The 24,472-nt window shown below is 45.7% G+C and overlaps 1 protein-coding gene across 1 annotated transcript; it reads left to right on the plus strand.

Annotated features, from left to right (window-relative positions):
* Positions 1-257: 257 nt before the first annotated feature.
* On the plus strand, positions 258-23,190 carry prox1a (prospero homeobox 1a; the record flags this gene model as incomplete). Its single annotated transcript, XM_083898848.1, has 4 exons — positions 258-2,282; positions 6,100-6,207; positions 11,219-11,413; positions 23,005-23,190. 4 exons carry the CDS (start codon positions 258-260, stop codon positions 23,188-23,190), a joined length of 2,514 nt encoding a protein of 837 aa, XP_083754974.1.
* Positions 23,191-24,472: the final 1,282 nt, after the last annotated feature.

A 24,472-nucleotide genomic window follows, 5' to 3' on the forward strand; every position in this document is an offset into this window, starting at 1 on the left:
GCTGGCTTTAGACAAAACTCTTTAATTTGTGTTTAAGCAAATAAAAGTTCTGTCGATGATTGATTTATTCTTTTCAAAACTGTCATGCTTTTTTCAGTTTTATGTTGATTTAAATTTAAATTTGGAAGTAGTGGCAGACCCTGTCTAAGTGAGTGACATTGTTTCACGCATCTGTGAATTTGTCCCTACAGGTACTCTGAGGCTTTAAACCAACTGGACTGGGTTTCCAGGATATGGCCCAGTAGCAGCAGCCCGTGATGCCGGACCATGACAGCGACTCCCTCCTGAACAGACAGACCAAGCGAAGACGCGTGGACATCGGCGTTAAGAGGACCGTGGGTAGCATAGCCTCATCCACAGCAGCAGCCACGACAGCAACCACTGATAACATTGCCCGTGCCAAAGCAGCCATTTTCAGTGCCATGAACTCTCTGAGCTCCCACTCTCACCACGGATCAGACACAGACTCCATGGAGTGCTCTGTAGTGCAGCCACATGGTGGCCCAGGCGTTGTGACAGCAAGTGACAGTGAGTCCAAGTCCAATGTACTCAGAAAGCTTCTGAAGAGGGCCAACTCATATGAGGACACCATGATGCCCTTTCCTGGCACCACCATTATCTCTCAGCTTCTCAAGAATAACATGGCTAAAAATGGAGGGGGACATGAGAGGGGAGAAAGAGGGGACAGGGGTGATAGAGGGGAGTCAGGCTTCCCCGGATCAGGGCTCTCAAATGCAAGCTCAGACGCTCCTCAGGAGGACGCTTGCAGTAACTCATCCCAGGGCAGCACCCCTCAAGAGTGCTTGTCACCATTTGGCCGCCCTCCCGGCCTCGCCACCTTTGACATCGAACGTCCTAATGACGAGCACCTGCGTGCCAAGCGAGCCCGGGTGGAGAACATTATACGTGGTATGAGCCACTCACCTAGTGTTGTAGTCCCTGCTGCTTCCCGTCATGAACGTGACCATGAGATGGACAGAGACCGGGAGATGGAGCTAGACTGCCCACCTCCTCAGTCACAGCAACAGGCCCCCAGCAGCCCACGGGGAGGCGAGGTGTGCGGCAGCAGTAGCAGCAGCCGCGAGAACAAGCGTAAGCAGCGTCTGCCTCAGCAGCAACAACAGAGCTTCACCCAGCTGGTGTGCCAGAGGAAGGAACAGAAGCAGGAGGAGCGACGGCAACTCAAGCTCCAGCTGGAGGACATGCAGAAACAGCTACGCCAGCTGCAAGAGAAGTTCTTTCAGATCTACGATTCAACTGACGACTCAGAACACACAGACCTCCACAATGACATCCACAATGATATAGGAAACATGTCTGAAGATAGCCCGGCAAGGTCCGACACTGGTGGCGATGACCGAGGTGGAGACGACTTGCGCTCTGACAATGAGATGTCTGACCTCGACCCAGGCCACTTCCTGGACAGGGCACGAGCATTGCTTCAGGAGCAGGCCCTGCTGGCTGACAGAGAAAAGCCAAGAAGAGAGGGACTCAGCCGGAGCAAAGGACAGGGAGGTCCAGGGTCCTCCATGCATGCTGAAGGCAAACAGCTGGCAGAAACACTAAAGCAGGAACTCAACTCAGCCATGACCCAGGTAGTGGACACAGTGGTTAAGGTGTTTGCCAAACCTCCTCGCCCAACACCTCAGCAGGCCTTCCCCCCTCTTTCAATACCCCCTGAAAGATTCCCCACCGCTGTCAACGGAGACAACCCCAATTTCCACACTGCCAACCAGAGGCTGCAGTGCTTCGGTGATGTCATCATTCCCAATCCACTAGACTCCTTTGCCAGTATGCCTGGGATGCCAGGGACCACCAACGACCAAACTGAGGCGCTTCCCTTAGTTGTGAGGAAGACACCCAGCGAGCACCACCACCACCACCACCACCAGTCCTCAGCTGTGGGTGCCCATGGCGGTCACCACCACCCCGCCCTTCACCCCTCCTCGCTCTCAGCCTCAATGGGCTTCAGCCCCCCATCCTTTAGACACCCATTTCCACTTCCTCTCATGGGCTATCCTTTCCAGAGTCCCCTTGGTGCACCCACAGGTGGCTACGGAAGCAAGGACCGTTCCTCTCCAGACTCCATGGACCTATCCCGGGAGACCACCAGCCTGAGGACCAAGATGTCATCGGGTCACCACCACATGGGGCACCACCATCGCTCTTGTTCACCAGCGCACCCTGGCAGCACAGCTGAGAGTCTTTCTCTGTCCCTCATCAAATCCGAGTGCGGTGATCTGCAGGACATGGCTGACATCTCACCTTACTCAGGCAGCAATGTATCCTTTACAAAAAAAATATGGTGGTGGGTAGTGGATGAGAGAAATGTTGTGTTTTTCAGGGGGCTGACAGGCAACAATGAGTGAATGTATGTGTGACAGATGTTCAATTCAGACTAGCCCATGTCTGAGTAAGCCAGCAAAAAAAATCCTCAGGTGGTAATTCCCTCCAGAGGCAGGTAGAAAACACTGCAACTGAACCACAAAGAGTTAAAAAAGAAAAATCAAATCTTTTTAGGCTTGCTTGAAAGAAGCCGAAGAAACAGAGAATGTGTTGATGAATCACTTTTCCACCCACTGCTGTTCACCGTTGTACTGCATTGTTGTATTTATTTTTACACCCGTACCTCTTATTTCTCACAGCCTTTCCTTCCATCTTCAACCCTGAGTGCTTTAAAAGCTCTCTTGTCACATATCACTTACTCTACGAAGATTAGGTCCCCACGACATTTACTGCCCCAATTCCTTTTATAAAAAAAAATGGCCTGAAAGAACAAGGAGACAGATAGCATCCTGAAACTTGGCACACAATAGTGTTATATAGCCTCCCTTATAGTTTAACCCCGGTGTGCCCCAATCGTGCCCTGTGGAAAAAGAGGCTATCCCCTATGGGAGGCTCAAATTGAATCCCCCAGGGACTCTGGACTAATAGCCTTAACAGATACATTCAGTCCCTTCTCTGCTTCCCCGTACCTCCTTGGTCACCAAGTATACGAGACCTCTTAACCCCTATGAAAGTTTGATTTGTGTCACACCGGCTGTCCTTAGAGAACCGTGTTTTCAAGTCTTTCAAATTCACTTGAGCCTTTTAGCTATTGTCATCACATTAGCTCAGAGAAAATGTATATTTAACTCTTTTGGATTCCTTGTTATTAGCTTGTTGTGGCCTATGGCTTTGTGTGTGTGTGTGTGTGTGTGTGTGTGTGTGAGTGTTCATGTCACACAAGGTTCACCTGAGGACTCTGTAAAGATGTATATTTATGATTGCTTGTGTTTTCTCTTGTGTTCCTCTTATCGTCCATCGCTGTTGTAAAAAGCCCACAATCATTGTCGTTTCTTTTCTCTTTTTTTTCATTTCATAAAGATCTGTCAACAGCCCGGGGGGCCCTTCGGCTGTTGCTTGGCAGCCAAATACTTCTTTTTTTGTTTTCCCTCCCTGCAAACCCCCCCCTCCTCCCCTCCTCCCCGTCTTTTCTTTGAAGCGGACGTTAACAGGTGTTTGCAGCGAGCTGTTTATCTTTCATTACCTCGCCTTGTCTTGTCTTCTGACCCAAGGGTGAACGCTTTCCAGAGATCCATAATCCTTTGCTTCTATGGGTTCCCGATGGAGGGATGAAAAGAGAAAGAGAGAGAGAGAGTGAGAGAAAGTAGAAAACAATCAAACAATAACCACATATGCCAGATGCTGTGGCTTTCATTGTAGCATTCATAAATTCAGGGCATAAACCAATGAACACACCAAAATGTAAATAATAGGTAGAACACTATCTTTTGTTTTTTGATTCCTAGAGTTTATTCCACTGATTTAGGACTTTGACATTTACAGGATGTTTAATAAACATCTATAAACATTATATATATATATACTTACATATTACAAATTATGTTGATTAATTACTTTATTTATAGTGTTTACAACAATTTCTTTTAATGTAGAATTTTTTTAGAAATTAGTGATATTCAAATTTCTCTCATCCTCTGAACCAAGAGACAGCTTGTCGTACATTTTGCGAGGTATGTTCAAGTTCACCAGCTCTCCGTGGCGTTGCGGAGCAGATGGCTGCTATCAATTTCCTCATTTGTTCTCAGTCCGACTCCAAATTTTCTTGTCTTTACACCTGGAATTAGGAGGTGGAGCAGCTATTTTCCCTCTCATGACTTTGGGCTTTGGGGAAGTGTTGTGAGAAAGATGATGTCTTGTCAGATGTGGCAGGCAAACAGTGGGCCAGCTGGTATGAGTGCACCATCATGACAAAATAATAGCCTTGCAAGCCACCCCTAAGTCCAATCACAATTACATTTGCAAGCTGTGAGTGAATTGGAGATGAAAATGCCTCATCAGGAGATATGAAGCTCCTTAATTGTCGTCTGAAGGGAGGTGATATTGCGTTAATGGCTGTGGAGTTGAGACCTTGATGTTTTTTTTAAATAATAATTTTTGATTTAAACTATGTGAAGAAAGCAATGTCACTCCTAATTGAAAAATTAAAACATATATCAGCGTGTCAGTGTGCAGCTTCCACAGCAAACAAATCCCATCTTGCCTTAGTGAAAAAAGAGGTCTCTTTTTCTGTCCCTCTCTGTCTGAGGAGCCTTTGTATTGCCTCCACTTGGAGCAGATGGTATGGTGTGGAGAGTGAAGTGCTGCTCTTTTGGCCAGGCCTGACAGAGTAACACCAGTCTGCCAGGGTTTCCCCCACAAGACCCTCACTGCGCATACAGCTAACGCTCCCTCCCTCTCTTTCAGTGAATCAGACAAAGTAGACAGGGTCTTTAAGGAGCCAACCCAGCGTGGTTCAGCATTTGCTGGCTTTGCTGTGTAACCCTGAGGCCAAGGGCAATCTAATCTAGCAGCTGATGCCTTCTTCAGACTCTATAGTTACAGCTACATCTGGACACTTGACTGATTTTAATGACCACAGCCACCCCTGTAGATCATAAATAATATCAAAAGCAATGTATTTGTCCGCTCATGTGTAAATAGTCTTCATGAAAACTTGAGGCTGCATCTTGTGTGTAATTTAAAGCCCTGTCTTGCTCCTGCCTGATGAAAAACCTTGTTGAATCAGCCGGAGGTTTTTTTTTACGTGCAGCCCACCCCCATGCCTGTTCCCTTTTCAATGTCTTATCCTCCAGATTGATATTATCAGATGCATTATACGGCCGTTAATTCACCATGGAAATGGCTTGGGCCGTTCAGTGGCGCAGATGTGTTTCAGTCCCCCCGTCACTGCTCTGAGTCCAAAGCCTCAGAGCCCCTCTTCTCCTCCTTCTCCTCCTCCTTCTTTTGCTCCTCCAAGGGTTTGGCAGCAGCAGAGGGGCTGGGGGTAGGGGTGGAGCAGTGGGAGGAGGGGGGGGGATGTAATTGAAGGTTGGAATCATACTTCCCTCAAGGTGCCCCTACAAGCCCATCTCCATCCTCTGTGTCGGTCAATCCAGGTGATCCATTAGGAGGACAAGGCCTCTGTCATGTATTTGACTGTGGCCTATGTGAAGGTGGGAAGGTTTTCCACGTTGCACGGGGCCAGTGTTTGAGACTCCTAGACCTTGTTTTGTCACTGATATGAAGCCAACACCAGACAGTCATATTCAGGCTTGGCATGCGTTGTCGCCAAGCCATTAGGCCTTCTTGCCCGTCACTGGCGTTAACTGCTGTCTTTGTCTGTGATATGCAAATGTAACCTTTTTTCTTCTTCCTTTTTTTTTTTTGGGGTGGAGGTTAGCGCAGGGTGTAGGCAAAAGGCGTTCGCTTGCTTTGACTGTGAAATGAGTCTCCTTATGTAAAAGCATCAGCTGTAGTGCTGCCCGGCACTTTATTTACCGTGACGCTCTCACACCTGATACGGACGATGCTAATTGCAAGCAAATGGTTTTGCCTTGGTGCACTGTCTTCAGCAAACATACATCCACCCCCTGCCTGCATTCATGACTGACATGAAATTTGGTTACCTTTCACCCAAATGACATTAACGTTTGCCAAGCATACTGCCAAATATTATCGAGTTCATATTCTATTCCTATAACATCGGCGGCTGTATTTATTTCCCTGTTTTCCCAAAAGTCAACAGATAAAGTCCTTAACGGAAGCTTTTTGCAGATACAAGAAGGTCTGTCCCCCAATCACCTGAAGAAGGCCAAGCTCATGTTTTTCTACACCCGATACCCGAGCTCCAACATGCTCAAGATGTTCTTCTCTGATGTCAAGGTGAGAAACCTTTACTGTACAAACTTTTTTTTTTTTTTAAGTTAGCCAAATATCTCTGTTACACAACACTGTGATTAGTTTTGCCATTTTCAAAGTTATTTGTTGAACCCATATCCTTGAAATAGAGACCATTGGCAGTTTTTGGAATACTTTAAAATAGGACATTTGATGATTTAAGTTTGAATCATTAATTTTGAGTTTAAAGAAGTCTCTTCAATCTTTAATTTTTATTCAAATAACGCTACCGGACAGTCTATTTTCCTAAAGATAAAGAATGGGATGAGTAATGGGGGGCAGAGAGGCCATTAGGAGACAGAGCAGTGGTTATCTGAGCAGGTGTAGAAAGGAGAAAGACATGGTTTCGGGGACATGGCACGGATGAGCGTTAGCTCCTCTGGGATTATAATGAAGGAAATTTGGAAAACAAAGCATAACTTGTAAGCCGGACAACGAACAGGCACAATAGCCGCTGTGGTGCGCGCGATCGTTCGCGTTGTTGTTGTTGTTGTTGTTTGTGTTGTGTGCCCCTGTCAGACCATACGGAGGGGTAAACACAGTGACAGATCCAGGCCATCGTATTCAAATCGGGAGATAAAGATTCTCTTCTCTCCCAGCTGCCCCCTCTTGGATGCTGTCACCACTTACATGGTTTTCTAAAGATCTCATTGGCTAGGGTGAAAACACCGCACAAAGTAGGAACGCACCTGTTAATGGTCGTTCATTACACAATTCTTCAAAATGTACACTATCTCACTGAAAACTGAAGCAACAATTAGTATTAAAGGCTTTATCGAGTTACCTTTCCCAAGGAGGTGGCCTCCTCGCGAATGGCCTCATCAGATAATTAAACAAGGTCAAGCTAGTTAAGGGGATTATGAGTCACATTAGTTTGTTTTTGTTTTCAGTGGAGAACAATGGACTCGAGCTTTAAGTTAGCAGACATGTATGGGAATGAGACTGACTATCTAATTAGATTCAGCCTGCGTGGCCTCTTAGCGAGTGGCTGTCTTCAGACAAAAGTCTTGGAGGCTAATCAGGTCTCGACTAATCGGGTCTTTACTGTCGAGGACCTAATGAACGTGGGAAGTGGTTTGCCCTAACGACTGGGGGAGGCTGTAGCTGTTGTTCCCCTTGATTAAGCTCCTTTCAAGACGACCCTGACTTTCTATTTTAACTTTTGGTGTTTTTGAAATGTTGTGACAGATGTGTGATAATGCCATTGTCAGCGCCGCTGCTTCGAGACGCCTCATTATTATCACAGATATCGCTTCTAATAAAGGGCTTATAATTATAGAAGATTAATTAATTAAATAAATACAGTTTACGGTTAATTACGAGAAAGTCAGACAAAGTGGGTAGATGCATTGACATGTACATTAATTATAGGACATTTGAACCGTGATTTTGTTTTTATGTGAATGCAGCCAAAATTCACAGTTCATTTATCTCTCTCTAGTCAGGAGTGGTGCTGTGTGGAGTAGTGGACGTAAGGGAGGGCTTTTCCCTTTTCTATATGTCAGTCCTTCTTGTTTTTTCTTTTTTGCTGATGGTGTGGCATGGTATGTGTGCCTCGGCAGTGCTCAGGAGAAAGAAAAGCCAGCAGCTGGATTTTGAGTCGCCGCAGTAACAAAAGCCCGCTTTCCAGGGCTGCTTTTTGTGTGCAGTCAGCCAATAGGCAGCCAGAGATTATCTCCCACAATTCAACCCTGCGAAAACAGGAAATGTTGGAAAGCTCTAATGACTGTGAAGGGGCTTACAAGAGAGGGACAGGGAAAGAGAGATGGAAAAGGGAGGCCCGTACAGGCTTCTCTGTCTTTCTGCTCTTATTTATCCTTTAAGCAAAAACTGTAAAGTCAACTTTACTCGGAATATTAAGAAATTAGCTTGTGTGCAGGTTTGGCAGGTCATTTAGTCCAAGGATACTTGGGTTAGCGTTTTCCTATTCTGGACTTAAGTACAGTATGTGTGCGAGAGCACAACGTGTGTGTTATCTTGTGCTGTTAGCACTGAGCGCTGACCTTTCACAGGCTCTTGAGTGTGAGTGTGAGAAACATGCTCTCGTTGTCTCCCTCTCATCTGCCTCTCAGCCAGACGCACACACACAAACACACAGCCATATACATTATGCTTAAATGCAGTGTGATATCTCAAATACACACACACACACACACACATACACACTCTCATCAGTCCATGCTGGCTGACCCCTGCCAGCTCTGATTAAGGAGTTGCAGTGATGTGAACCGATTCCCTCCTTTTAAACTGAACACACGTGTCCTTATAGCTGCTATCAGGGGGTCTCTGTTCCCCACCAGCAACTTAATGAAGCGTCGTTGCTGGAAGCTGTGGGGTGACTTGCCAAAAACTGAGTCCCTGAGTGTGTGTGTGTAGAGTGCAGTACAAGCAGATATGAGGTAATTTACCTGCATGTACCTACACTATATTTCTGTGTGCTTTGTGCCATTCAGTTCAAAAGCACAGGCCCTAATATATCTTCTCCTGAGCTCTCGGTATAATAAAGTAATCCCGGTCCAAAGTGACAAATCTATCCGTCACTCAGCTGCAGTGACACCAAAGGTCTCCTCCGTGAGTGATGGTAACTCATTCACTGACTTTAATCTCAGTATGTAGCGCTCAGATTCATATATGCACACATGCATGCCAGCAATTCGCTTATATCGCACATTCACTTGCGAAAAAGAAAGATCTTGCGTAAGAGACATTTTTATATATCATGCTGACAAACTTGAGTGTAACATTGTGTTTGTGCTCTGTCACCCTCCGACTGTCTGCTACATTGTGTGTGTTTAAGAATAGCCCCGTGCAGCCGATGTATCTGTGTCAGTAGTTTGTTTGTTTGACACTCCGATGTCACGACCCCAGCTTGCTGACTGCTCACGTTCTAAACCTCCCTCCCCCCCCCACAAGCAAAACGCCATTGTCCAACAGCGCTGACCTGCACCCGTCCTCTCCTCCCAGCCCTCCCTCCCTCACTCATTTCCCCATTTATGCTCACCCTGCACTTTAGGACAGCTACCACGCTACCCTTCCTCTCCCCCTATACACACACCCTCCCAAACCTCTGCCAAACAATGTCAAGCGGACTAATTCTTTTCCACTCTGCCATTATGTCATCATTCCAGAAAGGCACAGCCCTCTCCTTCGGCCTCATCCCACCTTCATTCAGCGATACCTCACTCTCTTCCAACTTTTTTCTGCTGCATCCCCCCCCATCCACCTTCATGTGCTGTTTTTGTTATGTGTTTCTCTGCCATCCCAGATTGTGAAAGGTGTGAGTGCATGTCTGTGTGTCTGTGTGTGTGTGTGCTGTCCAACAATAGCCAGAGCCTAATCTCCATGTCAAAACCACTCTGCCTCCCCAGCGAGCAGTCCGCTCAGCGTTTAGTAGCGTTTTGTCCCCCTATTCTTCTCGCGTCACAAAAAGCAAGGGTGTGTGCATGTGTGTGTGAATGAAAGGGAAGGGAGAGGAGAGGAACGGGGCTTCTAACATTTAAGAAGTCAGACTTTAGTTTTTTTCAATTTGTGTGTGATATAATTACAGGGAGTCAGTAAAGTAAATTCAAGATGATGTTAGTAAGTCTGATCCATCACTGTTGACTGGATTAAGAGTGATCGTGAGGCCCTCAGTCTATTATCTGATGGTTTAAATTTTTTGGCTGTTAGTGCATTAGCATGACAATTAAAAGTCAAATTAGTGTGTTAGTCTGACTATAACTGGACTTTTGAACATGCAAACATGTCAGTCAGCTTAAATTGGACTAATGTCTCAAAGTTGGACTAAAAGACCCAATTAGGAGTCAGTATACTACTGCATGTATACATTCAGTCAGGGTCAATGTCAACTCAAGCTCAGAGTTAGCACCACAGTTGATACCTGTCAATAAAAGATGGAGGCAGTACACAGAAAAAGTGTACTGCTCTATCAACTTAAATAAATTAATATTTTTAATTAAGGATGGTAGGAAGACTGAATGGTGCGCAACGTGCTAACAACAAGCCACATGACAAACCAGAAACCACCCTATGTTAACAAGCTGAAAGGGGGACATTTGGGGTGTTTTGACCCATTTTATTCAATAAATCAACTCAATCAGCTTCATAGCTCGACTTAACTCATGGAAACTTAATGAGTATGTTTTTCATCGCTGAGGCCAGAGCTGGGACCAGCCGATGGTCTTAATAGGTTTACCTCGCCCTATTGAATCCAGCCGAGCGGCACAGATCAGATAGCCACAGCCTTCTCTGTAGCACTTATTGCCTCTGCCTCTCTCTCTCTTTTTTTCTTTTTTTTTTCCTCTTTTGCTCTTTTTCTTCTCTTTTCTTCCAGCCTGGGAGGTGCGGGGAGGGGGAGGAGAATCGGGGTGTAATTGGTGAACAGGGTTAAGTACATGTTTGAGCCCCCTGCGGGCCGGGGCGCTTCAGATGATGACTTAATCGTTTTTCTGGTCAATTATGTGTTTGTGGTCTTGCCCCAACCCCTCCTTCCCACCTCTCCCTCCACTCGCAGGGTTATGATAGGGGGAGGTCTGCTCCCAGTGGGGAAGATGAACTACACACACACACAGATAAAAACAGACTTGTCTCTGTCAGTTCCCCCCCTACCCCCCCCCCCCCCCCCGAACCCCACTTGCTGTCTTACTTAATGTCTCTATTATCTTCCCTCGCCTGTGACCTGTGTTCTCTCTTATTCTTGTCTTGTATCTTCCTCTTGCACTTTTATCAAAGTCTTTTATTGCACCACCTCACATTCCATCTCTCTGATCTCTCTGATTCCACGACTCTCTGTCATCCTCACACTTCCTCCCTCCCGCCTCATGCTCACATCCAGAAGTTTGACAAGGGGTTTATAAGCAGCAGTCTCCCATCTACACGAGTGTATAAAGAAACCATGTATTTCTACTAAGGAGTTTTACAGATGATTGAGGATTTAAAAACACATACTGAGACCCTGAAGAGTGCTAACTCCCCGTCATCCATTTCCTTGTTCCAGTTTAACCGCTGCATAACCTCCCAGCTGATCAAATGGTTCAGCAACTTCAGGGAGTTCTACTACATCCAGATGGAGAAATTTGCCCGCCAGGCCATCAATGACGGAGTCACCGGCGTCGAGGAGTTGACCGTCAGCCGCGACTGCGAGCTTTTCCGAGCCCTAAACATGCACTACAACAAGGCAAATGACTTTGAGGTAAACGCAAGCACCTTCAGTCAATGTTTGAGGATGTATGTGTTGTTAGAGCTGTGTGTGAGAGGAGGAAAAGGGGCTGAGAACTTTAAAATTTCACCTGATGCGTTCTCAATGCTGAGTTTAAGTCTCTTCTACACTCTGCTCACTGTACTGAAATGTTTGTGGTTGCTTTACGGTGAAAACTCTCTCCAAAAAGAGTATTTTCACAGAAATAACTATGGGATTTTAAAGGAGTAGAAGACAGCGCACACAAACAATATAGCGAGTGTTTTTCACAGGCTCCAGCCATTTACAGATGTGAGGAAGTCTCCTCTAATGGGGAAGAAATCTTACTGGTACCTGGTTCGTTTTGCATTTCTTCCTCACTGTTCATTTCCCCTCAGTGCGTGCATGCATGTGTGTGTGTGAGAAACCGCATTTTACTTCCCTTTCCTCATTTACCTATCATCTGTGGTTGAAGTGTTTATACGCGTGTGTGACCGTCTTCCAGTCTATTGTAAATCAGAAATTCTCAGCAGGCAACTTCACCTTTAATACGTTTCACTTTTCCCACTTCTCCTTTTGCCACCTTGTGTGTGTGTGTGTGTATGTGTGTGTGTGACATTTCAGCCAACGCTCTCTCAATGTCAGCTGACAATAGGCCTTTTAAAGGCTTGTGTTAAGAAGGACCTGGAGTGATCTGGGTTCGTGTGTGTGTGTGCGTGTTGGAGCGATCACGTCTATGTGTTGGTGTATGTGTGTGCGACTATGTTTTGTTGTTGCTGCATTTCCCAGTGTCCTGTTCACCTCGAAGGGTACAGCCGTCCCTTGGACCGGGCCTGGCATGCTGGCAAAGCACTTCTCCAGTGTGTGTGTGTGTGTGTGTGTGTGTGTCACTTTGAGGGGGGAAAAAATCTCACTGTTATCAAGGTTAAGCGTCCTACTGTTTTAGCGAGAGGAAGGGGAGAGAAAGAGGGGGGAGAGGGAGATGGATAGATAGGGGATGGGGGGTGAGAGCTTGGAGACAAAGGAGAAAGCGATGAAGGGAGGGAGAAAGGGAATCGAGGGGGGAAAAAGAAGGGTAGAAGGAGAGAGGGATTGTAAGAGAGATGACGTGCAGGAGGGAAGTGCCCTTGTGAGCAGTGGGAGTTTTGCAAGCGCTCACATTTAAAGTGCTTCACTCTCTTTCTCTCCCTTTCCCTCAATGTCTCTCTGTCCGTTATTTGTCCACTGGGGCTCCTCTCTGTGCACCTACACAAACACACACACACACACAAACACACACAGACACACACACACTTACCCACATCCATCTTCAGGCCTCTTCAGGGAGGCTTTGAAAGACTCTAGCAGGCAGAGGCACTTGTGTATATGAGGTCTCAATAAACTCAGTCCATCAGGGCAAGGAAGACAAAAAAAATGACACCATTCCTTCTGTTCAGCTACTCACGACATGAAAAATTGATAAAGAAATACAACTTAGGAATATTGAAATCAACCAATAATAGGGCTACTTCAAATTTACAGCAAACTTTAATGGGTGCAGCGGTTTTACGGCTAATTTCAACCCAAAAGAAAAATTACATAATTTGTTTTTTAAGTCCGTTCATTTCTCCTTATGCTGAAGTCAGTGTTTCTCTCTCTTTCCCTAGAGGCTTGTTTTCAGTTTCCATATCAAATTATGCTCTCTTTATGGTAAATCACCTGACACCCACAACAGGAAAAGAAGTCCCTATAGGGAAATAATCTCCCATAAACACACAGCGTCACACACTCAAGTATTGGAGGCATTATTGAAACGTGCCATGTAAACTATTTTATGTATTTCAGAATAAAAGACTGTATCTGATACACCTGAAAGTCACATGTCACAGTGGATGTGCATATTGGTTCAAGTGCTGTAGATAAGATTGGGAATGGCCTTTAAATGACCAAAGATTATATCTAATAACCATAGATATAATCTTAATGGGAGCCGAGTGAGCAGATCAATCTGTGTCAAACTCAGCACAGTGAGGCTTGGAAGTGAACTTTGGGCCTAAAAGTGACTAAATGTTTAAAAAAGAACTATTTGAAGCATGCAAGGCTGGCAAATGTAAACTGGTCGTAGACATACAGAAGCTTAAAAACATAATGTATGTCATATACAGGTTTGCATGGCTCATATAACCAGAAACTTAACAATTGCAAACTCCAACAAAGTTCACACGCAGCAGCCAATACTGTAACTATACCCTGCTCCAGCGCCATCTTTCTCTGCTTCTTCCTGTCACACCTCAGACAAGACAATCATTCTTCTCCTGGCACCAGGAACTACTGTTGGACAAAAAAAGGCTTAAGGGGAACAGCCAATTTGCATACATAAATGTGAAAATTTGCAAGAAGGCATACACAGAGGAAAAGAGTGAGGGAGGCCAGGTGAATAAGTCTTCTGTTGGCCGAGGAGCTGCAGACGTGAGGGAAGGTGTTTTGCATATTAAGGTTTTTTTTTCTTTTTTTTTTTTGCTGGGCAGGTGTCTGAGAGATACAGAAGCTGATTAGAGTTTAGCGCAAGGTAAATTTGCCCACCCATGCAAATTTTAACCCCCCCCTCTGACAAGCCAACCGCCTTGGTGAGCACGAAGACTCTGTGTTTGTATGTGTGTGTGTGTGCGTGTGGGTGTTAAGTATGACCATGTGTGTCTGAGTGTGGGTGCGTGGGTTGTGTATTTTTTGCTGTTTGATGTTTGTGTGGGAATGATGTGTTTCTGTGTGTTATATATGTGCAGGGACACATTGGATTTATGTGTGTGTGTGTGTGTGTGTGTGTGTGTGTGTGTGTGTGTGTGCGTGAGTCACACAGGTAATGTGGTGATGGAAATACTGGATATGTATCAAGATGCCCCCAAGGCCCTTTTCTGTGGATCTCTCTCCCCTTTTCTCCTCCACCACCACCACCTCCTCCTCCTCCTCTTCTTCTTCCTCTTCCTCCCCTACCTACCTGCACCGGCACTTGAAACAGGAGCCCACGCAGATTCAGCAAACACACACACACACACACTGAGTTCTCCCTTTGCCAGCTTCTGCATCATCAAAGTTCCATCCACCTTGGTGGCGTCTTTGGAATGAATATGTCCTCTGTTTCAGTGATCTCTCTCTCTCTCACTCACACACACACACACACACACGTCTGTGGCCTTTCTTGTTTGATGCTAATCTGCTCTGTCACTGTGCTGCCCTAATACGCTCCCCATCTCCCTCCCAGCTCTTCTTTTGTCGCGATTGTTTCCCCTTTTCCTTTCATATCCCTCCTCCCTCGCTCTCTTTCGTGGTCCTCTCTCTTCTTTCATTCTTTCATCCTCCTTTTTTGCATGTCTTCCGTTAACGCCGCTTCCTCTTCGCTCGCTCCCCCCCCCCCCCCTCCCATTAGGAAGTTTTAATGGCATAATTGTCACATTCCTTCTGGCACAATGAACATCAGCGGTAATTAAAGAGCTTGCCGTTAATTACCTAGACCCCGGCTCTACTTTCCTCTTTTCTCAGCCTCCCTCCGATTCCCCTCTCTTCTTCTCTTTCGTCTCCGCTTCTCATTCGCTCCGTCCGTCACCATCAAAGTCTTCCGAAACACACGCGGCCTCCAAAAGACTTGACTTTGAGCGAAAAGTGCTTTCATGTGAGGACTGAAGTGAAAATTCTCGCTTAGTGTCCCTTTTCTTTTTTACTCCACACCCCCCCCCCCCCATCTGTCTTTGAACCCCCAATGACAACACACATCATCTTTCATAAGACAGGAATGTGTGTGACCTGGTAATGGGCTAGAGCGGCGAGGGTGAGAGGGAAGAGAGGTGGGGTTTGATCAAGAGGCGGTTTTTATGATGGCTCTGGGAACCTCTCCGATTTCAATAAGACAGACGAGGCCAAGTTTCCTCTGTCAGTGACCACTCCTCTCACAGGAGGACACACACACACTCACACTCACACACTCACATGTACAGTGCATGCACACACAAGCACACACCTTGCCATTTAAAAGAGGAAGTCCCTATGATGTGTATGTGAGAGGGTGGTACCAGTGAAAGCAGCGAGGAGCCTTCATCTGCACACACACACAGGTGTCGTGTGTCCTCCCTTATCAGCTGCTCTTTCTCCTCTTGGAAAGATGCGTCACCCCTTGTGTCCCTCTTCCTCTTTTGTCCATCCATCTGTCTGTCATCCTCCATTTGAAATCAACACCCTTCCTCATGCACACTCTTGGCCACTGTGGGTTTTTTTTTTCACAAATGACGTCGGAAAACTTTCTACAGTTGGACTCCTTGTTTGCTCGTTTCTATCCTTTACCTTTTCCCTGTACACTCTCCTCCTCCTTTTCCTCTACCGTCCTTTCCTGATTTTCATCCAACTGTTCTCCTCTCCCTCCTTCCTGCACTCTCTGTGTCTCTCCATCCATTACCAGAGCCACAGAGAGCTGAGAGCAGATGCTGTCTGTCCAACCGCCATGCCCCATAGTATTGTGTGCTTCACCTCTCCTTCCCCCTCCCTCCCTCGCTACTCCTCTTCATGTCCCTCCCGGGTCTCCATTTGCTCTCCACCCAGAGAGGCTAATGTTTTCTCCTCCTCCTTCCAATTTTCTCCTTGCACGCCTTCATTTCTGGTTGTTGTTTTTTGTTACGTTTTGTTTTCTCACCACATAGGACAGGGTGTGTGTGGGCGGGGCTTAGGTCTTTGACCCAGTGTCGACCTTAGGGAATTAGAGGTAAAAAGGTCAAGGCTGTTGCACTGGCTGCAACGGCCCAAGACAAAGATACAGAATCAGACATGACTACCTGAAAACACACTCATACACATGTACACACACGTGTTTGTTGTTTTCTCTAAAAAGGCTCAAGGGTTCTCTTTGAAGAAAGACAAATAGAGGTAGACGATAGGAGAGATGAAACACTGCATGGGCCTTATAGATTTAGGTTCAGAGCTGCCAAAAATACAACCAAAACAATTTGCCCCGTAGGTTTATGTCAACAACACACACACACACACACCTCTCACCCTCATCTATGGCATCGCCTGTCATTCCCTTTATTTCGATTTAAGAAAGGTCTCATTCCACCAAACATCCCTGTACATGTGCATTTATCACCACGGCAGCTGCACAGCATAGGTGTGTACAAGACTTAATCATCACAGTCTGTGATTTTATGTCTGTGATACTAAAAACCAGCCTCAAATGTTTGGTTTTGGTTGCCAAACAACTATACTAGGTTTTTGAGACTTATATAAGTGATATATGAGTTTGGACCTGCTCTCCTAATCTTCTTATATGTTTTCATTTAAGTTTCAATTTTACAGATTTAATAGATGATCACAGACATGTTCCCAAAAAGTAAATAATGCCCGTATTTATCTAACTCAATGATTGCTGCTGCCTGTGTGTGAAAACCTCAGTAACGTCTATAAACAGTGTTCCTGTTATTCTGGATGAGCCACAGATCGCAAACGCAATCCATTTTTACTGGAACTACTTTCTGTTGGAACAAAAAGTTCAGGTGAAAGCTGTTGACAGTGTGTCATGGAGCAAAAAAAAACCAGAGCAAACAAAACAGGGCGACCTGCAAGACCAGATAGCACAAATGATAAGTGAGGGGGGAAAAAAAGTGGTTTTATGTAAATGAAACCCAGTTGGTTGACGACGAAAGAACAAATCTGATATTCGATATTACCCCTGACCTTCACCGTGTAATGAGCTTGATTTAACTATAGTGCCGTGGCTTTTTAATTCTCTTAGAAAGAAGAGTTATGAAAAGAATAGAGGGCAGGAATCATCTGCTTCTCAGCAAATAGCTGGGGGCCACTGAGGGCCCCCGTTTGACATAGTCTGACAGGTCCTTTCTTCCATAATGGTGGTGTGTCAGTATCTGTGCATATGTGTGTGGGTGTGTATGTGAGAATACGCCACTTTACTCTGTCCACTGATGAAATGACCATAAGTGTTTGAAGCCTGGGGCTTCAGAGGAAGCAAGGAAACACTTTAAACAAAAAACTACACTCGATCCCCTCTGTCCTTTTCTCACCTGCGCTCTCTCTCTCTCTCACACAGAAACAAACATATTGTCTCTCACTCAGCACTTCTCCCCTCGTCCCTGCTTTTCCACCTTCCCTCCTCCTTCTCGTGCTTCTTCGCCCCTCTCCTCCCTCCTTCCTCCTTCGTCCCCTCCTCCTCCCGTCCCTGGTCACCTTGTGAGGGGCAGCCTGCTCAGTGGCACAGCTGCTGATTATGTCATTATTTCTAGACCATTTTGGTCTCCCTCCGTGTGTGTGTGTGTGTGTGTGTGTGTGTGTGTGTGTGTGTGTGAGTGTGTGAGACTAATGAAGCGTGGTAAAGGGACTCTTGCCAAAATGACCAAGGCGTGCATCAGAGCTGCAGATGTGTCAAAGCAACTCCCCCCTTCTCTCTCACACACACACACACACAGTCATGACTTCAGAGGACATTAGCCTGACTTATATTTATTTCCTACAGACTTACTTTAACCTTAACTTAAAATCTAGCTTTTTGTGCCCATAAGAAAGCCAACTCCCCAAAATGTAAACATGTAAAAAGGTTTAGGTCCTCACAACATAAGCAATACCCAGATCACACACTGACGCACACCACCTCCTTAAATCCAATCTGCAGTTTATTATTTGTCTTTCCTCTCCTGCCACCCTGTCCCCTCACTTGCCCTTCTTTCCCATCGTCTTCTGTCCACCCATCCATCTTCCATCCTCCCTTCTTTGGCTGCAGCTCCTTGCGCTCCATCCTTTATTGTTTGCCCGCCCACCCACCCACACCCTCCTATTCTTCCACTCCCTCCCTCCCCGTGTTCTCCTCCTCTCCAGATGTCCTGTTCCTATCTTCCAGACTCCCTTGCTCCTTTCTTTCCCTTCTGCCTCCTGCTCTCTCGGGTCTTTCGGAGCCAGGCTGACTTTCTGACCTCCAGAGGCCCCCAGTTACAGCACTGTGTGACCCACCACCCACTCATTTAGATCACTTTCGCTCAACCTCAGTCTGCGACACAAGCTCAGACAATTAATTTATACATCTTTGATTTCTGGCTTCCCCCTGGTCTTTGCAATTATTAGTAGAGATTACTGTTCTCTGTGACTTCCTTGGAACAACTCCCAACTTCTAGGGACAGACGGAGAGAAACAGGGAAGAGCAAGAGGGGTGGAAAAAGATGTCAAGAGAAGCCATGACATGATATAAATTCTCATCCTGTGTGTCTAAATCAGAGGAGGCAAGGAAAGGGGGGAGGGAGGAGCGAGGAAGAGGGGATAGGAGAGCGACTTCATCAGCATCTTCAACCCTGTCCTGTCCTTGACTCCCCTGGGGAGGTGCACATGGAAAAAAAAGCCTATGTGACAAGTACTCCTGCACCCATGTGTACACAAAAACATGCACACGCACACACGCACAGCAGTCCTTCAAGGCTCAATGTTCTCAACGCTATCAGTGGACTGAGGTTGGCTGCTGTTTGCTCAGCTTTGAGGCCTGTTTCCTGCCCCCAGAAGTATCCTCAGCACTGATCCATACATCACAAATTAGAAACCCATGGTGAAAATGAGGAAAAATCAAGCACTCGAGACAACACAACAAAACAAAAGAGTGAATGAAGAATCCTCTGAGATACGCTGCTCAATCTTTTCCAAGTTGGTCTGACTTTTCAGCCATGGCACATGGTCTTATCAGTGGGAGAAAGGGTAAGGGACAAGTGCAACGAGGTGCAGGAAGAAAGGGGACATGGGTTGTGTTTGGCTAAAGTGACAGTGTGGGCCAAGAGCTTATCAAGGCCTTTGTAGATTATTGATCTGAGCAGATATGTGAGGCTCTGGGGTCTACGTGAGTGTGTGTGTGTGACCCAGGTTTGGGAAGTTCTGGCTTGACTCACTGAGATCTCACAGTTCAGTTTCACATCTTGTTTTCAAGCATGTGCTTCACTCTCAGCAGAAGTGAGAATATTCTTGAGACACGTCGAAGAGAGATCCATGCCAAATGAGCCCATCTGGAATTTAGTGCATTACAAAAAATCTATAAATTGTGATTTTCACACACAAAACCATGGGAAGTTCTGGTATTCCCAGGCTGTGTTGGGGTTAGGAATTAACCTGACTGGCAGCGGGGGCTAATGTGTCCCTGCATTTCATCCTTCAAGGCTACAGCTTGCTAGCACACACACACCACACACAGCCTTATCTTCCAGGGTCTTGTCTTGTTTGGCCAACGCTGTGCAAATAGAAGGTGCAATACATCTACTGACAGTTCCCAAAAGCAAGGGGGAGAAACATGTTGGCCAAACAAACAGCCAACCCTGAGTCACCGAGAGAGAAGAGATTTCTCAGGCTTTAGCAAAACACATGCACAAACACACACACACATACACTTGCAGGCAGTATGTGTAACACTAGTCTGTAAGGGCTTGGGCCTCTGGCTACTTTTTTAAACATGAATCTGAGCAGTCTTAAGACATGGGGCTGCAGCTGAAGTGAATAGCTCGCAGCAAGCCGTCCACAGGCTCCTACTGTCCCCCGTCATATTTTATTATCTCATCAAAAAGCAGGAAATCCGATTCTCTCTCAGTGAAAAAGAGCTTATCCTTCTGTCTCAAAGCAACCTGTCACGAGAGAGGGAGATGGAGAGAGGTGGAGAAAATGGGGGGGGGGGTCCTTGAATGAGAGTGATTAAGCACCTCATTGCTGTCAGCAGTCCCTCGCTCTTTCTTCCTTTCTTTCTTCCTCCTTGATTGCTATTTACCCAACACACAGCAGGATGCAAAGTTTAGGGCAAAAAAAGAGTGTATTAGAGGCAAGCTTTATCCCCCTCCGTTGATTATGTTCTCCCTTTTCCCCTCCCTATCTTCCTCCTTTCATATTGTGTTACACAGTGGTAGATCAGCAATTACATCTCTTTTCACTAAAGCTGTGGGGTTTTTTTCTGTACTCCCCGCTGCACACACACAAACTGTCCCATTCTCTCCATCTTTCTTGCACCTTTCCTAATACAAAAACACTGCAGGGCCATACAGTTAAACTTTGTGAATAGCATGTGTGTGACATATGTCAACAACAGTCACGCTTAGTCCCCTCTTCATTCAGTCGATCGACAACACAACTCAACGCAATACAACCGTCTAAGGAGCAGGAAAGAGAATGCAAAATACTCTTTTTAATATTTTTCTGCTTTGTTCGCTGAACCAGAAAGAACTAGAAATGCATGCCGTTGACCAGATGAACAATAATAATCCCCTGCACTGCAAAACTGTCACTTTTTATGATCTATAATCATGTTAGTGATCGTTCACTGAGAGTAAAAAACGTCCGAAAGTTGTCTTCTCAAATTAGGGCGCTGACATTTCATATTCCTTGTCCACATCGTAAAGCAAAGTGCAATTTTTAAAATTTTCTGAAAAATAAACGAAAAAGAAAAAGGAGATACAATTTCAAATCCACCTGCTGTTCTGTGGATGTACGCAGTCACCTCATTTTGCCTTTTCCAGGCATCATTCCTCACTCTCCATCCCTTTAGTATTTTTTTTTATTCTCCTTTCCTTTCCCTCCCTCCCCTCTTTGTACATCTGTCCTTTAATTTCGGGCGCTGCTGAGAAGTTGTTAAAAAGCCCTATGAAATATGTATGAAGGATTGTTAGCCACGCGATTGGCCCCATTTACCGGACAGCCGAGCGAATGAACGGCCACACTGGATAATCCCCCACAATACCACTGGAACAAAGGCCCCAACAGCTGACCCTAGAGAGACGGAGGGAGAGAGAGAGATGATGATGAAGAAGAAGAAGAAGAAGGGGGAGTGACAGGATAGGAGTGCAACAAGGGAGGGGTTGCAAACAGTTAAGGCTCACTGCTGGTCAGTTAGGAGGCAGCTCACTCGCAAAACAAAGGGGGACAGGAATAACTCCCTCTGTTCTCTCTCTCCTTAAACTCATCTCAGCCCCTCCTTCTCTCACCGTTTCTCTCTCCCTCCCTCCCTCCTATTCTCACTCTCAGTCAAGAGGATCTGAAATACCAATACCCTTTTCTCCTTGACATTGCGTTCTCCTTGCAGTCAGCATTTTGCTGTCCTTTTATAGTCAAAACGTCAGGAGAAATTCCGTGCAGGAATATTCTTAGTAATGCGGCACTCCCTGCATCTAACGGCGAGGGGGCCGTACTGCACCGGCCCGTTAGCGAGGTCTTTTGGGAAAAAAAAGTGTGCGCACACACACACTCTTACTGTACAAAACACACACACACACGTACACAAAGTTGCCTCAAACCAGGGTCATTGTGCCACTTTTTCAAAGACCACATGAATTATATCTACTGTTATCCCCTCCAGAGGGGAGATTTAATATTTGGGGAACTGTGTTTTCTCTTTTGCTCTGTCAAAATGCACACACACACACACACTAAGAGAGAGAGAGGCCAAGCTCCTAATTCACATCTCACCTTTTCACTTGACCACTGAACATATGCACACACACACACACCAGACACATGGGTATCTAAAGCCTCCATTCATCACCCCAAGGGGAGGCGGGTGTGTGTGTAAAGTAGCCTGCCTGTGTATTCAAATGTCCATCTATGTATGTATATGTGTGTGTATGCATGTGCATGTGTGTGTGTGTGTGTATCAGTGGCCACTAACCTTGCTGTGTCCTGACACTCCTGATGAGTATCTGCAGGACACTGAAGGAGAGGAGCGGCGAGGAGTGCGCACTGTCAGGCATTTGGAGCGAGCTGCTCTTGCTGCTGTATATGTGTGTGTGTGTGTGTGCGCGATTGTGTGTGTGTGTGTACGAGCATCAAGGGAGGTGGGCAGGGAGACAGTCAGCATTATCCAAGCAGGTGACCCCTGAAGGCTGCCTCGCCCTGGAGCTTTGAATCGAGGAAAGAGACTCAGCCAAACACAACAGGGTAGATTGTGCGTGTGTATAGCAAGCATTATGTAGAGCTCTGTCACACTGCAGGATGTGTCATCTCCTTGGCACAAGGAGGTGTGTGCGCTGGTGTGTGTGCTCACGCCTGCATGAGCGTGTGTGTGTGTGACGGAGTGTTGGCTTGGGGGAAGGTGTCACAGATCTTTGCCAGACTAATCATCTCCATGGTGTCGGTGAGTGCTGCTGTCAGGGACACTAAAGAGGCAGCGTGTATCCCCGTTCCCAAAGCATTTAGTACTTCCTCTTTCGCCAGCACCTCTCGACTGCTCGTCGCTCCGCTCTGCTCTCGTATGGTTGGTCACAGATTTACAGCGGGACTCATAAAGATGTCATGCTCGCCGCGTTGCGAGGAGGGAAGTGCGGGGAGTGAGAAACCTGAGAATTCACAAGAAGTGACTTTTTCTCAGGCCTCCACTTGCTTTTAAGGAAGTAGATACTAAGAAGATTTATGGTTTTACATCCACTGTGGAAATATACAAACTTTCTGCGGCTCAGAAGGTTGATAGTATATGAAGGCAAAGATTGAATGTCTGTGTACATAAGGCCACATCAAGTCTGGCAACCATGAAATAAAGTCTTCTGTAGTGTTTTTATGTCAAGGAACAAATTCAATAGTTGCTCAAACAGATGATTAACCACTTCTTTTCTTTCCTTTGTGTCTCTGTACAGGTCCCTGACCGCTTCCTGGAGGTGGCTGAAATTACACTGAGAGAGTTCTTCAACGCCATTGTGGCTGGCAAGGACGTGGACCCATCCTGGAAGAAGGCCATCTACAAGGTCATCTGCAAACTGGACAGCGAGGTCCCCGAGATCTTCAAGTCCCCAAACTGTCTCCAAGAGCTTCTACACGAGTAAATTTCTCCTCCTCCTCCTACTGCTCCTCCTCCTCCTCCTCCTGGCTCAACGCTTTGCGCTTTTTTTTGCCTGATTTCATAGAATTTCAGAATGATTTCTCTTCTTTATTTTGTTTTCATTTCCTTTTCCTTGACTCTGCGTTTGATTTTTTTTATTTTATGAATGTATGAAAGTTATGAAGTAGCATTCCCGATCTGAAGCCTCTGTGGCAGTTCCTAAATGACCTAGCTATTGTGTTGTTGTTCTTCTACGATAATTATCATGATGGTTATATTTTTTTTTGTTGTTGTTTTTCTAAGATTCTGTTGAGCTGAAGAGACTTTAATCTTATTGGGTGTTGTTTTTTTGTTTGTTTTTTTTGACTGTGTGATCCCTTATCTGTTTAGGCTTGTTATATTATGATCAACACTAAGTCCTCAGTGTGTGAAAGGATTTCTTGAGTTACTACTGAGAACATAGCCTGGGGTTCCTTAAAGACTATTCAATGGCATCCAGCAGTGTTCCCTACAATCTCCTGGGTGTCCAACACTGTCCCCACAGTAAGCAAAGAGGGTGGACAACAGACAGTGTCCCTCAAAAAGACTATCACACACAAACAAACACACATGCACACAAAAACATGGCCTAGTGAGGTTGTTATCTGGACTAAGACTGGACTTGAGGTACTGGTCTGTACTGGTCTGTGGGACTTGGGACTGTTTTTAAATAGTTACTGGGCTCTACCATGTTATGAAGTGTGTTTTCCCAGCAAGAAGGGCATTGTGTTAACTGGGTGTACATTATTATTATTATTATTATTTTGATGATGATTATTATTGTTGTTTATGATTATCTGTCATGATTGCTTGCTGAAGATTGGCACTTCACGGTTTTGTTTGTCCTTTGATGCCGCTGCAGAAAAAAATAAATTATTGCTATTAATATTATTCCACGAGAGTTTAGATTCTGAAATACTTTGCACCCATTTCCCCCCCATCTCCATCTCCTTTCCTGTTTTAGTTTGGCCATCTCGAAAGTGGACTTTGCTTTTGTTTAATTTATTTTTGGTGCTCGGCTTGCTGGGTGACTCGTCTAGAAAGTCACAATTTGGGACTTCTTTACACACCTGTAGCAACTAGCCTTTCCTGCACAGGACACATCTTGCAATGAAGTTTGATTGCAGACATGCTTGAAGTAAATGGCGCAGTACAGGGGTATGAAAAAAATGTGACATTTTGGCTTTTAAAAGACTCAATTCCAGCTTTGAGACACTACTGCCAGTACATGAGCTATCAAATAAATG

This window comes from Microchirus variegatus (genome assembly GCF_963457635.1).
Source record: "Microchirus variegatus genome assembly, chromosome: 12".
Lineage (NCBI taxonomy): Eukaryota > Metazoa > Chordata > Actinopteri > Pleuronectiformes > Soleidae > Microchirus > Microchirus variegatus.